Consider the following 14,442-nt stretch of genomic DNA (forward strand, 5'->3'; position numbering starts at 1 on the left):
TCACCTACATGCAGGGAAAACTGTCAGCAAACTGAAGAGTTCAACCTAATTCTCCTTAAGCCACATTTTCATAATTTGTCACCCACAGATATTTCTAGTGTTTGATTTTTTTTCTATCTGGATTTCTTTCTTTGTTTTTTTAAACGTTGAACATTTTCCACATCCTTTTACCTGTCAGCATTAATGCAAGTCATTAATTGACAATTCCAGTTTCTGTATCTAGTCTCCTCTATAAAAGTAACATCAATTTTGTCTTGCAACTACCCTGGCTCAGAAGAAAGGTGCATCTAGCTGAGTGTCCTCCTGTGACAAGTGTCCTTTCTGTGGCAGTGGTTAGCAGCAGATGTTTAGGGAACATATAGGAACAGGGCACATATGGTCTGATCCTCTCCCCTCTGTTCACCACAGCCTTCTCCAAAAACAGCAACCTTGCTCAGCCCCTAAATAAATCACTAAATTGCATTGCTGTTTCCATGTTGGAAGTGAAAAAATATGAAGTTCCTACAGCTTGTAAATGAGGCTACAAAGTATTAAAAATTCTAAGAATTGGTCCAGGAAAAAAAAACTTGTTGATGAATATTTCAATCTTTTACACATCAAGTGAAGAAAAACATCTCTTCAGTCACAGACATTTGTTTGTTCACTCTCTTGCTTGTTTGTTTTTCCACAACTCCCTGGCATGTCAGAATAATAAAGAAAGAATTTTTTTGGTCCCTATTCTGTCATTCTGCAACACTCAATTCATTTTGATGGCATGGGTTTTGTGTAAGCAAATGCTAAATGACAGTGTAATTTATACTTCAGGCTTTTCTGACAAAATGTATGGCTTCAGTAGATGCTTTTATTGAAATCAAAAACATTCCGCTCTTTATGTTCAATTTGCTCATCACAGCCATTGATATGGCCATGTTACCACATTTTCTGAGCACTTCACTGTACCCTCTTTGCATATGCTTATCTTACCATTAGGAACCTGGACACTGAATCACAAAAATATTCACACCATCTAGATCAGCCCATTTTTCTCATCTCATGTAAATGCTCAGAATTATTCCTTTCCCATAGGTATTTAGCTCTCTCCATTACTCTCGAGGGAGTTGAGATTTCTCTAAGAATATCTGCATTGCGCCTAATTTTTTTCCCAAAATACGAACAAAAGAAAGCCCTCTCTGCTGAAATCCCACGGCTGTACCAGGAGTGCCTACACTGCCCAAGGATGGCTCAGCCACTCAACACACTGTAGTTCCCAAATCACTTTCCAGTGATTCAAGATTTTTTCAGTGTTGGTGCATGATTCTGAAGATCACCTGAAATTGTACACAGCTTGATCATCTCTGTACCATCCTCAGTTACCTTCATCGAGGCACTTTTAAGCCAAGTGAAGTATTTTTATGCACTACAGAAAATGCTCTCAGACACCAAAGTCTGTCATTTTATACAGAATATATATTAAAAGTTCTTGATATGCCCAAAAGTGATAAATGTGGTCTAAACTGTATCTGAAAATATTTTATACTTCAGTCCTTTTGAGTAGATTTGGTCATAGGTAATTTAGTTTGAAGGAGATCATGCTGATGTTGTATGTCCAACCCACCTCTCAAAACATGGTCAGAAAAGTTCTTGTCATATTTTCTCTATTGGGAGAGTGCAATTTGCTCCTCCTTCTTACAGTGGAAACAAGGCTTGACCTCATGCATCTTCCTTGTTAAGGACAAGGTTTGTTATTCTTTTGGAGGCTTTTCCTCTGCCAAAGTGGAATAGAATGAAGGGAAGAAAATATTTCAGTTGGAAAGAACCTACAAGGATCATCTAGTCCAAAAGCCTGACCAATTCAGGGCTGAACACAAATTAAAGTGTGTTGTTAAGGGCATTGTACAAATGTTTCTGAAACACTGAAATTGACCAGCTCTCAAGGAGGCCTCATCAAATACCTCAGTGGGGCCAGCAAGCAAAATAACATGAGGAAATTTTTGGATCAGCCTGTGGTGAGCATGACACACAAAGACATGCTTATTAAACTTATCCCTTCTACAACTTTCCCAGCTACAAAATCTTTTTGTAGGGGGCATTATTCAGTGTCTTTAAAAAACAGAGGAAAGATGCCAGCATAACCTTTAAGCCAGTGAAGGAGTTATTGTTCATTTATAGCTGTCAGAGACATAAACTGGGGGTTTTACCATTTTTGCCTCAGTCTTGTATTTTCTGCACACACATATCTTACATTAACTGGCTTGACACAATCATTTGACTCAGGCTTAGGAAGTGGTAGTGGTTTATGAGGTTTCAAACTGAATTTTACATTCTGAAATGTGCAATTTCTTTAAATTAAATGTACAGAAATTGTTTACCTAGCAGCAATATTAGAAAAGCAACTGCACCTGTGAATTATTTTCTACTACATACAATGTGTCGTGGTACAGTTGGGACTAAGTACATGTAATCTGTTTAAAATCGGTCAGATTACTCAAATGCTAAACAAAATTTGGTTTAGGAGCCTGACTCAAGAGACTGCTGGTTTCACTTTGCTTAAACTTAAGGACATGGCTTTTACTAAATATTTCCCATCTAAAGTGAATTGCTAGGTAGAAGTAAGGGTTCATGGTATTTTTTTTCCTGCAGGACAGAGGAATGTCTTAGAATCAGTGTAAACTTAAGGCAGTATAGGTAGGAATTTGTGATGGCATGGGGAGGGAAAAGAACCATCTGGTTTTCCTGGACAATTTGGTTTTAGGCATTTTATTGCCACAAGACTCATTTCAAAGGAAGATAGTAAAAGGAAAGGTTCCAGTTGAGTTGCTTAAGTCAGCAATTACACACAGAATGAGGAGTATCTTTATAGACAACACTATCAAAACTCTGAGGTTCATTCATGGCAGCAGGAACTTATCCTAGTTCCTGGTTTCTCCTAGCTCCTAGCACCATCCAGGAGCAAGCAATCAAAGCACTTCTGTTACTGCACCAGACCTTCATCTTGTCAGCCTCAGAGCAGCTTAAGGCAAATTCTGTCAATCTTAAAGCTGCTTAGGGTAATGTTTTCAATGCGACTTAGCAATTCAAAGTCTAATCTTCATTGAAAGTCTACAAAACCTTGTCTCAGATGTCTTACCTTTTAAAATGGGATGCAGGAACTTCTGATGTTAAGCTTAATGCTGCTTTTGAGCACACGTGAGCCAGAGCTCCCAGGGAGGAGGGTGTGGATAATGCAATGGAGTGAATGCTGAGTTGCAAGGAGCTCAGTGCGCGATAGGCTTAATTTTTTTGTTTCACAGAGAGAAGCTAAGAATTTTAACATCATCCTCTTGCAGCTTTGTTCAAAAATATTGAAATAGATACTGCTGCTGTTAAATGTTTTTGGTAATGGTGGTCAATCAGCACTTTTGTATTCAAAGTACATTTCTAAAGAAAATTGACAACCAGACACATAGTGAGATGACCAAATTTAATCATTAACAAGAAGTAACAGTCACATTGTTTTGACACTGATGAGGTGACATCAAAGACTATTATTTTAATTTTTCTTTTTTGTTTGTTTGTTTCTGCTTTTGAATATTCTGGCATCTTATTTTCAAGCTTTTGTCTATGAGGAGCAGACACTAGTGAAAACTGGTGTTGAATTATTCATTTGACTCAAGAAGATGGAGTTTTATAGAAAATATTCAACCCAATCACAGAATAAAGCTTCACAGGATAAAACTCTTTGTGATAAGTAAGTGTTGACAGGTAAGAGATCAAGGAATCCACAAAACTGGTTGACCAAATAGAACATCTTTTCTCATAGCTACTGCTCTTCCAGGCAAACTTTCTCTGTTATTTCCAGTACAGGTTTGAAGATTTCAGTTGAGTTCAGCTCAGGCCTGTTCCACTGATTTTTGTGTTCCGCCATGTAAATGTGACATCTTTAGAGATTTCGTGTTCAGCCTCATGAAGCAGAGGTTATGTAGAGGCACCTGACCTTTGTACCATAAAAGTTCATCTTTAGACTTCAATTGCATTTGGATTTTTGCAAAATTACTCTTCTTCAAAAGTCACCCTTTAAAAGAGACAAAGTAAAACCCAGAAATTAATTGCATTGCTTCCAATTGAAGTCTACACTAAAACCCAAAGAAAGACTCATTCTATAGGCAACCTCCTCCTGCTGATTGAGTAAACTCCTAATGAGTTCCTCAAGTTTTGACCTAGAGATAAAAGGTTTTCATGATTTCTCAAACAGCTGCTTCCAGCAGAGTTTATGTATTTAGTACATTTCTCCACATTGGGCAGGATAATTAATTTCCATAATAATTTTCAGTGGTTTTCCACAGTGTAGTTCCTTTTTGCACGGGGCTGCTCATTATCTCAGCAGAACCTACTTTATTGTCGACACAATAACAATGAAAATCCAAATTCTGACTCTTTCACTGTCAAAGGACAGCATACAGGGCCAAGCAGAAACCATTACTGAGAAGAAGCTGTTGCAAACAAATACCTTGACTTTTCCATAATGCCCTCTCTCGTCAGAGCAGACAATGTTCTCTCATTAATACTTTCTCTGAGTTTTGCTTGTCTACACTTTTTCATAGCTAGAGAAGAATCTTTTTTCCAATAGCAGTTTCTAAAGGTTGGAGTGTATAAACAGATTTATTATGATATGAATGAATTATTATTATTATTATTATGATATATTATGATTCATTATGTTATGAGCACTTCCATGCTAGGAGAGTCTGTAGAGTTCCTTGCCTCTTGCAACAGAAGTCAGTCAGACTATTCAGACTGACAAGGCTCCAGTGTTGATTTCTGGGGAGAAAAGAAAAAAAAATCCATTTTGCTGACACAATTGTCTGAATTTTGGCTGGTGGGATGTTTTTTAGTAGTAGAGGCATTGTGCTTAGTCCATCTCTTACAAGTTCTTTTGTCATCACCATGTTCAAATCCTACAAATCATAGATGCAGATCATTTTTCCATAGGCAGGCTTTCTCTTACTTAAGTTCTCCAGATGTCTAACATCCTTGTCCAAAACAAAAAAGAAACCATCATATATCTGGCTGGTAGTAATAATTATGTTACATGGTGGGGGGGTTTTGTGTGCTGAAAATTTCCTTTTGATTGTAAACCAGTGGAAGCACAGTGAATTCTGTGGGCAGCCTGGCCACAATGGAATTTTAAAAGCTGCCAACAGATTCGGGTCATGATTAGGTTTAAGAGAAAGCAATTGCAGGCTACAGAGTATCTGAGACATCTACCTAAAAAATCCCAACTACCCAAAGCAGATCTTTGAGTTCTGTTGCAATAGTTAGAACTACTGTAGACCTAATTACTAAAAAAATATCTAAATCCAGTGGGGTTTTGCAGTGTATTCCCTAGTAGTAGGAAGACACATTTGGGTGCAGGGAGGTATGAGGGTAGCTACAGGCTGTGCTAATAGAGATATAATTTTCCTTTCAGTTTCATTGTTTTTGAAAGAAACCTGATTTTTTTTTATTTATGTTTTATTAGTATTTTATTTTATTTTATTTTATTTTATTTTATTTTATTTTACTTTTCCCTGGGGGAAAAAATCCCTAAATTAATATTCCCAGACAGCAAATAAGTTACTATGAGAGAGAATGACTGTTTGGCTCCTGTGTCAATCCATGCAACATCACAGGTTGCAATTTCAGGTGAATTACCCGGTAGTTTAAAGTATCCCTGATTTGACATCCAGTCACATTTCCTTTCTGGATATGGGTAATCTTAAATGTCTCAACACAGAGAAGCTGCACTGATGCCTCAGAGAGAAGCCAGAGATGCAGTCAGGCAGCAGCTTCAGTTAGTCCATATGGGGAAGAAGAAAGTCAAACCCAAGAATAAGACAAATTTCATATCATTTTGATGCATAATGCACAGGCCAGGTCAAGGTCAGTCAAAAATTATCTAATTTCTTTAGAAGAAACAGCGAAGTACAGGTCTGGCCTAAGTTTTGAGTTTGCTGTGAAATTTAAATCTCATGCACAAGTTTGGAGGTTTATTGTGAAATTTCACTCACAAACTCAGGAGTGCTGAAGAAGCCCTCCAGAATCAACTACAGATCTCCTCTGGAGTTTATCAAAATGCCTAGGGCTAAATCTAATCAGTGTTCTGACCCAAGGCAGTCTCCCTGTTTTAAAGCAAACCTCAAAGCTGAGGGTCTAGACTACATTGAGTCCAATGCAGATGTATTTAAGAGCTTCTGTTTATCACAGATAAAACTGGCAGCCAGATTTTCCTAGTCAATAAATTGTGGTAAGGTAAGCATATGCTCACAGCTTGTTACTGGTTTCAGGTATTTGCACACAGAAGGGGGATTCTGTTTGGGTCTTTTATGCCCTGTAAAATGCCAAAGAAACAAAAAGTGTGTTCCTTGAAAGGAATTCCCTTTGTGCCAGCACAAGGGGAAGCATGAAGGAGCTTCACTTTCTCAAGCTGCCTTACAATTCCTGCTGGAAGGGGTTAAAGCCAGGCAAACCTGGGAGTAATATTAGTTCTGTCCATGTCCACAACTGAAAGACTAAAGTGTCAGTCCTTGCTCACTGTGAGATATTTTGCCTCTAACATAGTACGTTGTATGCTGTTGCGTAGCAAGACCATGAAAGTGCAACATATTGGTTTGATACTTCTGAAAATATTGACTTACATTTTTCAGTACAAATTTTGCAGAACCCATTTCCTGCACAGAATATGAGCACTTGCTAAAAACTAAAAAAAGCCCATCAGCAACGTAGGGATTGGCTCATAAGGGCTGACATCAAGCATCATGGTTGGATCTCCAAAACAGGCAGAATATTCCCCAAGGACAAATGGCAGTCCTCTTTCCTGATAAACACCATAAAGAAAATATATTCCTCTTCTTCATGAAATTTTGCTGGAACTAATGCTGCTGTTTCTGATCCTTTTTTTTCATTGAGATCCGTGGCATAACTCTCTGCCAAATCCCACAGGAGGAAAGGAATAAGGAATTACTTGGACTGAATGGAGAAACTGCTGAATGAAGTAAAGAAATAATATGACAGCAAATGGAAAAGGCTTGGATGCAAATGTGCAATGGGATTTGCTGTAGTGGAGATGCCTTAGGAGCAGCCAAGCTAACACCTTGAACTGCACATGACTGGGAGCGTGCCCCATGGCTCAATGCCTAAACCTACCCTCTTACTAATTTAAAGCCATTTCTCCTTATCCTGTTATTACATGCCCTTGTAAAAAGTCCCTCTCCAGCTTTCTAGTAGTCCCTTAGGTACTGGAAGATCATAATAAAGTCTCCCTATAGCCTTGTCTTCTCCAGGCTGAGCAACCCCAATTCTCTCAGCCTGTGTTCACAGGAGAGGTGCCCCGGATTAACATCCTCTGATTATCTTCATGGCCTCCTCTGGACTCACTCCAGCAGGTCTACGTGCTTCTGCTGGGAGGCCCACAGCTGAACACAGCACTCACTCTCCACCTTAGGTGCACCTAGACTATTGCTGGTAATAGCTCCTGATCAGTGCTAACTTCCAAAGGGAACGTGGCAACCGTGTTGCTGTGCCCTGGCATGACTCATTTTGATAACATGAAAAAGCTGACACTATCCCTCTCAGCCTGACAAGGTTAAGGGGATTGGCTTCATGAAGAGTCACAACATCATTAAGGTAAGGGAAAAAAAAAAGAAAAAAGTGAAAAAGAAAATAAAGGAGGGAAAAACAAAAGTAAAAGAAGTAAAAGAAAAATAAGAGAAGGAAAAGGAAAAAGCAGGAATCATTATATCTATGAGTGACAGGTCAAACGTTCAGACATTTTTTGCTAAAACTACATTGTTGTAGTATACTCCTATTAAAAGCTGTTCTTCCCAACAGTCCCCCCTCCCACTCTCTCAGCAGAGGTGACAATGTATGACAGAATCATCTCGTGCACTGGGGCGATTCCAGCAGCCTCCAGTCTCAGCAAGCAGCACCTCAGAGCTTCCCAAACCTCCCAAAGAGAGAGAAACCTTTTTTGTATGCTCTACAGTTAGGATTTACCCGTACAGCTTCTCTAGATGGAAATAAAGCTGGGAGGAGAAGTTGAAAGTCTTTATTGACTTGCCAGTATGTGAAAATTTAACCCTTTTAATAGCATCTTAATTGCCTTGCAATGGCTGCTTCAATCAGAGAACCGCTGTGCTCTCTGTTGTAGCTATAGCAATGAATTGCATTAGCGTTTCTTTCATCTTCTTCTAATTTTTTCTTCAAGCTGAGCCTGCAAGTGGGTGGAAATCCATTTATTACTGAGTGCAGAAAAGACAGCTATGAAACTTGGGGTCTGAATCTGACTATGATGCTGAATTAGTGCCTAAAACCAGGCAAATGATTAAACCTCTCTGCACTGGATTTCCCCATCTGTAAAAAAAGAATAGGGCAGGGGGTAGGATAGATGTGGTGAATGAGGAGAATAACATTTATCTTGCTTAGGATGATGCTATAAAACCTGATGCCTCAGAGTCGCTGTTCAAGAAATTTTCAGAGAAGAGAGAAATATCCTTTAGTGGTGCATATGCAGATATGCTGGCAGATCACAGGAGAGTTAGGACTATTTACAGCAGCTGAAAATCTCTCTTGCTAAATGTTGTTGTCGTTTCATAATCAAGTGAATAGCAAAGAGCAGTCTGTAAATTTATGTGCAAACTCCCATCTGTGCCAGAAGAAGAAAGTAATTTCAGAGATGCAAATAAAGCTGCCACGCAGCACCTGAACTGTATCAAATCAGGGGCCATTGATATGGGAGTGGAAGATTTTGGGGTCTTGCACTGAACGTACAGAATCATTCGGTAAAATACATTCCTCTGTTGTAAATGAAGTCATGTCCCTTGCTTTGCAAGGAAGATTATGAAGACTGCTACCAGTGGTGTTTACAGCATTAGCTGAGGAAGCTAAGAGGTTTCTCTGTTAAATTCCCTTTTCTACTAAGGGCTTAGCAAGATCACTTAGTCTTTCTGTACCCTATTTTTCATGTTACAAATGCTGGTAACAATGTAGGCACCATGGATGTCAATAGGTTGTAATATATGGAATTGCAGAAGGAATTGATTTCCTGTTTTGTTACAGCTAATATATCTTCTATGTCAAACATTTATTTCTCGAGATGCGAGGTGTCATTAGGAATAAAAATTTACTGCACAGGCAACTTAGCTTTTGGAAATGCCTCAAATGATGAAGTATTTATGCTAAGTGGAAGAAAAAAAGATATCCCTGTTTTAGTGGCCTTCATGCCATGTAGACACCTCACTGCATATTACAGCTTGGTAAAGTCAGTATTTTAATTTCAAACAATTTTTGAGCAATTAATTTGAATGCTGTTGTGAAATGCTTGTCTCATGTTTTACGCTGATGTGGCTGACTAAAAATGATTAAGAAACACCCAAGCACAAACAAAACCTGCTAGGTTCTGTCCAAATTGCTGCTGGGATTAGTCTAGTGTAATGATCACTTCTGAAGTCTGAAATAATATCAGGGATGCAAGCCTCACATATTCTTAAATATTTGTGATAGCCAGCTTCTTCTAAATATGCGCCTCCTGCTTCACTTCTCAGGACTGTTTCTTTGCTTTCTGGCTGCATGAGGCTTTCACCAAGAAGACAGCAATATTTGGCATTTGAATGACACTTTTCACTTTCAAAATATTGTACAGATATTAAACAGTTTTCCCTAAACTAAGGCAAGAACTGGGAACTGAGGGGGAAAAAAAGTAATGGAAGTTTGGTGCATATACCTTACGTCTTTAATAATCACACCCACTCCTGTTGCTGTTTTTCTAATAAGGGAACTAAGATGACCAAATTATGATTTCACCACATCTGTTGAACTGGTTAGTAGCAATCTCTGTTCCCTATTCCAGGATTTTATCCACATCTCATGGTAGTCGCTGGGTTTACTGTATTTGTAACCTCAAAATGCATTCCCTATCCTGTGTAACCCAGGGTCCTGTTTGTGAAATGCACTGTCTAGAAGATACTGAACAGGAGTTTTCTGATGCTGGTGTGATCACAACATTGGTGACAGCTCTAAAGTGGAAGTTAAATAATTTAAATTGATTTCCTTCATTATAAAATATTGACTACCCCAATTCGAAAGTAGACCTAGTCAGCTGACTTGGAAAAAAAGCCTTACTGACACAGAGAAAGCCTTGTAGAGCTCTTGGTTCTGTCCTGTAGGATCCAAAAAAAGGCTGAACAGTGGATGCAAGCAGCTAACTGAGCATATAAAACACCTGAAAAAACAGTGCTTTAAGGTGCACTTTTATAAGTTGTGGAGAAAAAAAGCAGCTGTTAGTGTTCAAGACTGTTAGATAAATGTCATTAAAATATTGTAAGGTTATTGAGATTATCATTCTTTAATACTGTAGTAAAAGACACTAAAAACGATTTACAGCTCAGTGCCATGAAGAACTGCCCATGAATAAGCAGACTGGGCCAGATGAAAGCATATAGTCATATTAGCAAGTTCAGAAAGCTCACTGGCTCTGCTGAGCAGCCCCTCCACTATCTGCAGTATTGTGCTGGTGTTCTGGGGAGACACCTCTAATTCATCACAGAGAGAAAGAAGTACTGTGACATGTCTTCTTGGTTTGGACCCTCTGGGTGATTTGAATAACCCTGTTTCTATTAAACATCTCATTTTTGGAAAAGCACTTGCCTGGTCCTGATCATGCTGATTCTTCTCTAGCTGAAAGGAAAATATGGTGCTCAGCTCTGAGAGAGGGGCACCCTCTGGGCTAGGGTGGGTTTCTTGGTGGAGTGTGTTGCTTACGCCCTCTTCTCAACACATAATACTCAGCAACAGTGCTACTATTTTTTAACCTTGCCTCCAATAATCCCCGTGGCATGGCAGAACCTATCTAAGGTGTCTAACATACCCCTTAGGATGCTATCCTGGTGAAGAAGCTTGCATAGAACAAATAGACTTTTCTGAGAGCTGACCTTGGCTCTGATGAAAGTTTCAGTGCTTGCAGGTGGTATCCTGTAAGACTTGGATGCCATTGTCTAAAAACATGAAAGAGCAAAGAGAAAAAGGCATCTTTTTCTGTCTGCTCTGCCCAGTTCCTTTACCAAACAAGAGGTCTAGCTGCATTCATTTTGTATCACTTCAGTTGACACTCAACAGATGCAGAGGTGTTATTTTTATATACATCTGCAAGACCGAGCACAAACAGAACTGGGTAGTGTTCATCAGGTAGAAAATTAGAAATGACATGTCAGTCTGTTAAAGACACTAGGTTTTGCAATTGGATGTGTAGAGATCCAAATTGCCCTCGCAGCCTGAGGTGGTGGGGATGAGTGTGCCCAGGTCTCTCTATAGCCCAAAGTAGTCAACAGTGCCTGGAGTGAAGATCTCCATGTACTTTATAGCTGGGCCAACAGCCAACCAGCAAAAGCATGTTTTACAGAGCTAGGAATGTTATCAAAGTTGTAAGCCCAAATACAGCTGTTACCAAGACCTGGCTCTTAATTTGAAATGTTTAGGAAAGATCACTGAAGTCAACTCTCATGTCATTTTCCTTTGCTAATGGAGTAATCAACATCTGTAGAGCAAGAGCCACAAAATCTTTCATTCAATGGAAAGTGTGCTCAAAAATTCTCTTGTCTGAGATCTATAATCTCATTTTAATTAGCAATGCACATGATTACTCCAATCAAAGCAAGTCAGTGGCAAACATTGCCATCTGCATTCATCGTTAACATCAGCCAGCATGATGACAGTCTCATTTTAAGTCAATATGTGGGCTCTGAGGTGCAAACGTCTGTTCAAGGACAAAGAATATTGTCCCAATTTCTACTTCTTAACTTTTGAAAGACAACCTTCATCTTAGAACTTGCCAAATATGGAGCATTTCCACTTTGGCATCAGGGAATGTTTTACATGAGGGATGTGACAGTCTTGCTTATTCTCTGTAACAGAAGATATTGTCCCTTGTTTTGAGTGATTTAATTATGCCTGGAATCAGGATTGCATGACATCTGCCCAGTATCCAGCATGGCCAACTCTGTGGTTGGGGGTTTTGAGATGCCGATTGGCTTCCATGGCAAGGTGAACAATTAATCAGTGAATTTTTAAGATGACTGTTCCATAGGGTGGTAAAATTCTGACTGCTGCCTGCTGCCGAGGGCAGTGCCCACAGGATGATGTGTTGTGTGCCTGTTTGTGTATGCACTGCCATCTTCCTGGGATCCAATGTCATCAACTGGTCAAGAAGAGGTGTCTAATGACACTTAACTGCTCCTGGATTTGTAAGCTTCTTCATCAAATGTCCTCACAGAAAGCTGTATTTGAGAAGCAGCAGATGACCTGGTACCAGTAAGAGTCCTTTATGAATGTAAATGTTTAGTAAGATATAGTCAGATTTTTAAAAGAACGTTTTCCACCACTAAGCCATTAAATTTTTTTCAAAGGCTACATGCATTCCAAGAACATTTACCAAAAAAGGCACAAGCATAACTGAGCTTATGAATTATGTAAAATTCAGCAGTCTTCATCCTCAGAGAAGGGAATTATCTGGGCTTTTCTGAAGATGTTAGTTCAAGACTGTAAACCTCTTTAAAAGAAGATATATTTCAAATAGCATTTTTCCTCCTCCTGAACCAGACTTGCCATGCACAATTGGTGCTTATGAGAGCTTTAAATTATTTTGGTTGCATAGTCACAATTCTGATAACTTCTTTTAAAGTTCACCTCATTATGAGGAGTAGCTTTGAGAGTTTTATATCTACCCATAAAACTTCTATAATCGTTCTTTGCAATTACACTAGAATGCACAACAATTAATTACATCAAATCCGTCTCACAAAATGTTTACCAGTGAAAAGATTGTCATGGCTTTCTTTCTGACAATAAAAGAGTAGGAATTATTAGACACCTGTTGGGATTTTACTGATCTAACATTTCTGCAGCCAGGGTGTCTTGGGGCGACTTTATGATGTGTATCCCCTATCGCTGCTCTATGCCCAGAAATTAATTTTGTGCTTGTTATGATCATATTATTTTCCCTATAGGAAATAAACATCAGTTCTTGACAGGCATGGTCTTTAAACAATATTTTACATGGAAAAAATATTCCCAAGTGTTTTTTTCCTGTAAGAAACCAAGATCTGGATTTTTAGCTAGGTAGCTCCAATGAGGGACCTGCACTTGCTGGGATTCACGTGCAGGGTCTTACCCTCAGAAAGTGGGGTACATCTACGCTGGTGTAGGTGCCAGGCATAGGACTAGAAGGCATAGGCTAAGAATTGGTATCAGATTAAACCATTCAGTTTCTCTTAAAGAAAAAAAAAAAGAAGAAGAGGCTTCTGTAAATACTAACTTCACAGTGGAAAGTTTTCCACTGAGTAGGACCTTTCCCTCCCTTAGGAAAAGAGAAAGGGTTACCAGTGACATAAAATATAATTAATTATTCAGAAGTAAATGTAACCAGACTGATCTAATCACCTGTCTTCATATTTTTATTTCCCTTCACAGAGCCATGTTTGACTATGACAAGAGCAAAGACAGTGGCCTCCCAAGCCAAGGACTCAGTTTCAAGTATGGAGACATCCTTCATGTCATCAACGCCTCAGATGATGAATGGTGGCAGGCGAGGAGGGTCACTCTGGAGGGGGACAGTGAGGAGATGGGAGTTATACCCAGCAAGAGGAGGTGAGTGCTGCTTCCTCCTTCTTACCTCCTTGGCCATTATCTTAAAATATTTCAAAGACGGGGTGCGTCAATCTACTAAAAAACTGGGGGCAGTAAAGGAAAATCCCAGAGGTATTTCAAGAGTTGGAAGACACAATTTTTGCTGTGAGATTTAAAGCACTCAGGCTGTTGATAACTGTACTTGAAAAGAAACTCAGAAGGTGACTCAATTACTTGTAACTTCATAAAGAAACGGGAAAAGAAGGAGAGATCACTGTCCACCAAAGAGCTTCAGCAAAAAAAAAAGAATTACCAGAACCCAAGTCTAGGAATTTGCTCTGAATTTGAAGTGGAGCACATGTTGTAATGTCAGGGTGACTAGCCATTGCATCAAACTGCTGAAGGATGTAATGAGTGTCTTGACATTTTCAAATGAAGACTGTATGTCTCTTTTGAGAGGGTAATAGCATTAAACTTCTCAGCCTGTGTGATGTAAAATATGGTGCTAAGTTATATAATGGTCATCTTTGGCTTTGAAATCTGTTAATTTAATCTCTGCCTGCATGGAAACAGATGGATAGTCAGTATCACAGTAAATTTTTCATATAATGTAAATGAAGGAACTTTTATCTGCTCTCCAAGCTAAATCTGAATCTTTGTTTGGCTGTAATGGATTCGTGGTGACTTTCGGAGAGAGAACAGACATCTGAATCTTCCTCGTTCTTTGTATTGTTTATTCTGTCTGGATGCTTTTGTAAAATCAGCCACAAGTCTCTGATAGTATCAGAACTAGCACACAAACCAGTATTAGTTCCTGGCTCTGTTGATAGT

The 14,442-nt window shown here is 39.1% G+C and overlaps 1 protein-coding gene across 31 annotated transcripts in view; it reads left to right on the forward strand.

Annotated features, from left to right (window-relative positions):
- The window catches only part of DLG2 (discs large MAGUK scaffold protein 2), a 1,001,432-nt gene that overhangs the window by 937,318 nt on the left and 49,672 nt on the right, over nucleotides 1–14,442 (forward strand). For all 31 annotated transcript variants that reach the window (XM_032099063.1, XM_032099062.1, XM_032099064.1 and 28 more), the window contains one exon: nucleotides 13,456–13,632. In XM_032099063.1, the coding sequence (XP_031954954.1) occupies nucleotides 13,456–13,632 (177 nt within the window). The remainder of the gene's footprint in view (nucleotides 1–13,455; nucleotides 13,633–14,442) is intronic.

This window comes from Corvus moneduloides, chromosome 2, assembly GCF_009650955.1.
Source record: "Corvus moneduloides isolate bCorMon1 chromosome 2, bCorMon1.pri, whole genome shotgun sequence".
In the NCBI taxonomy this organism is placed as follows: Eukaryota; Metazoa; Chordata; class Aves; order Passeriformes; family Corvidae; genus Corvus; species Corvus moneduloides.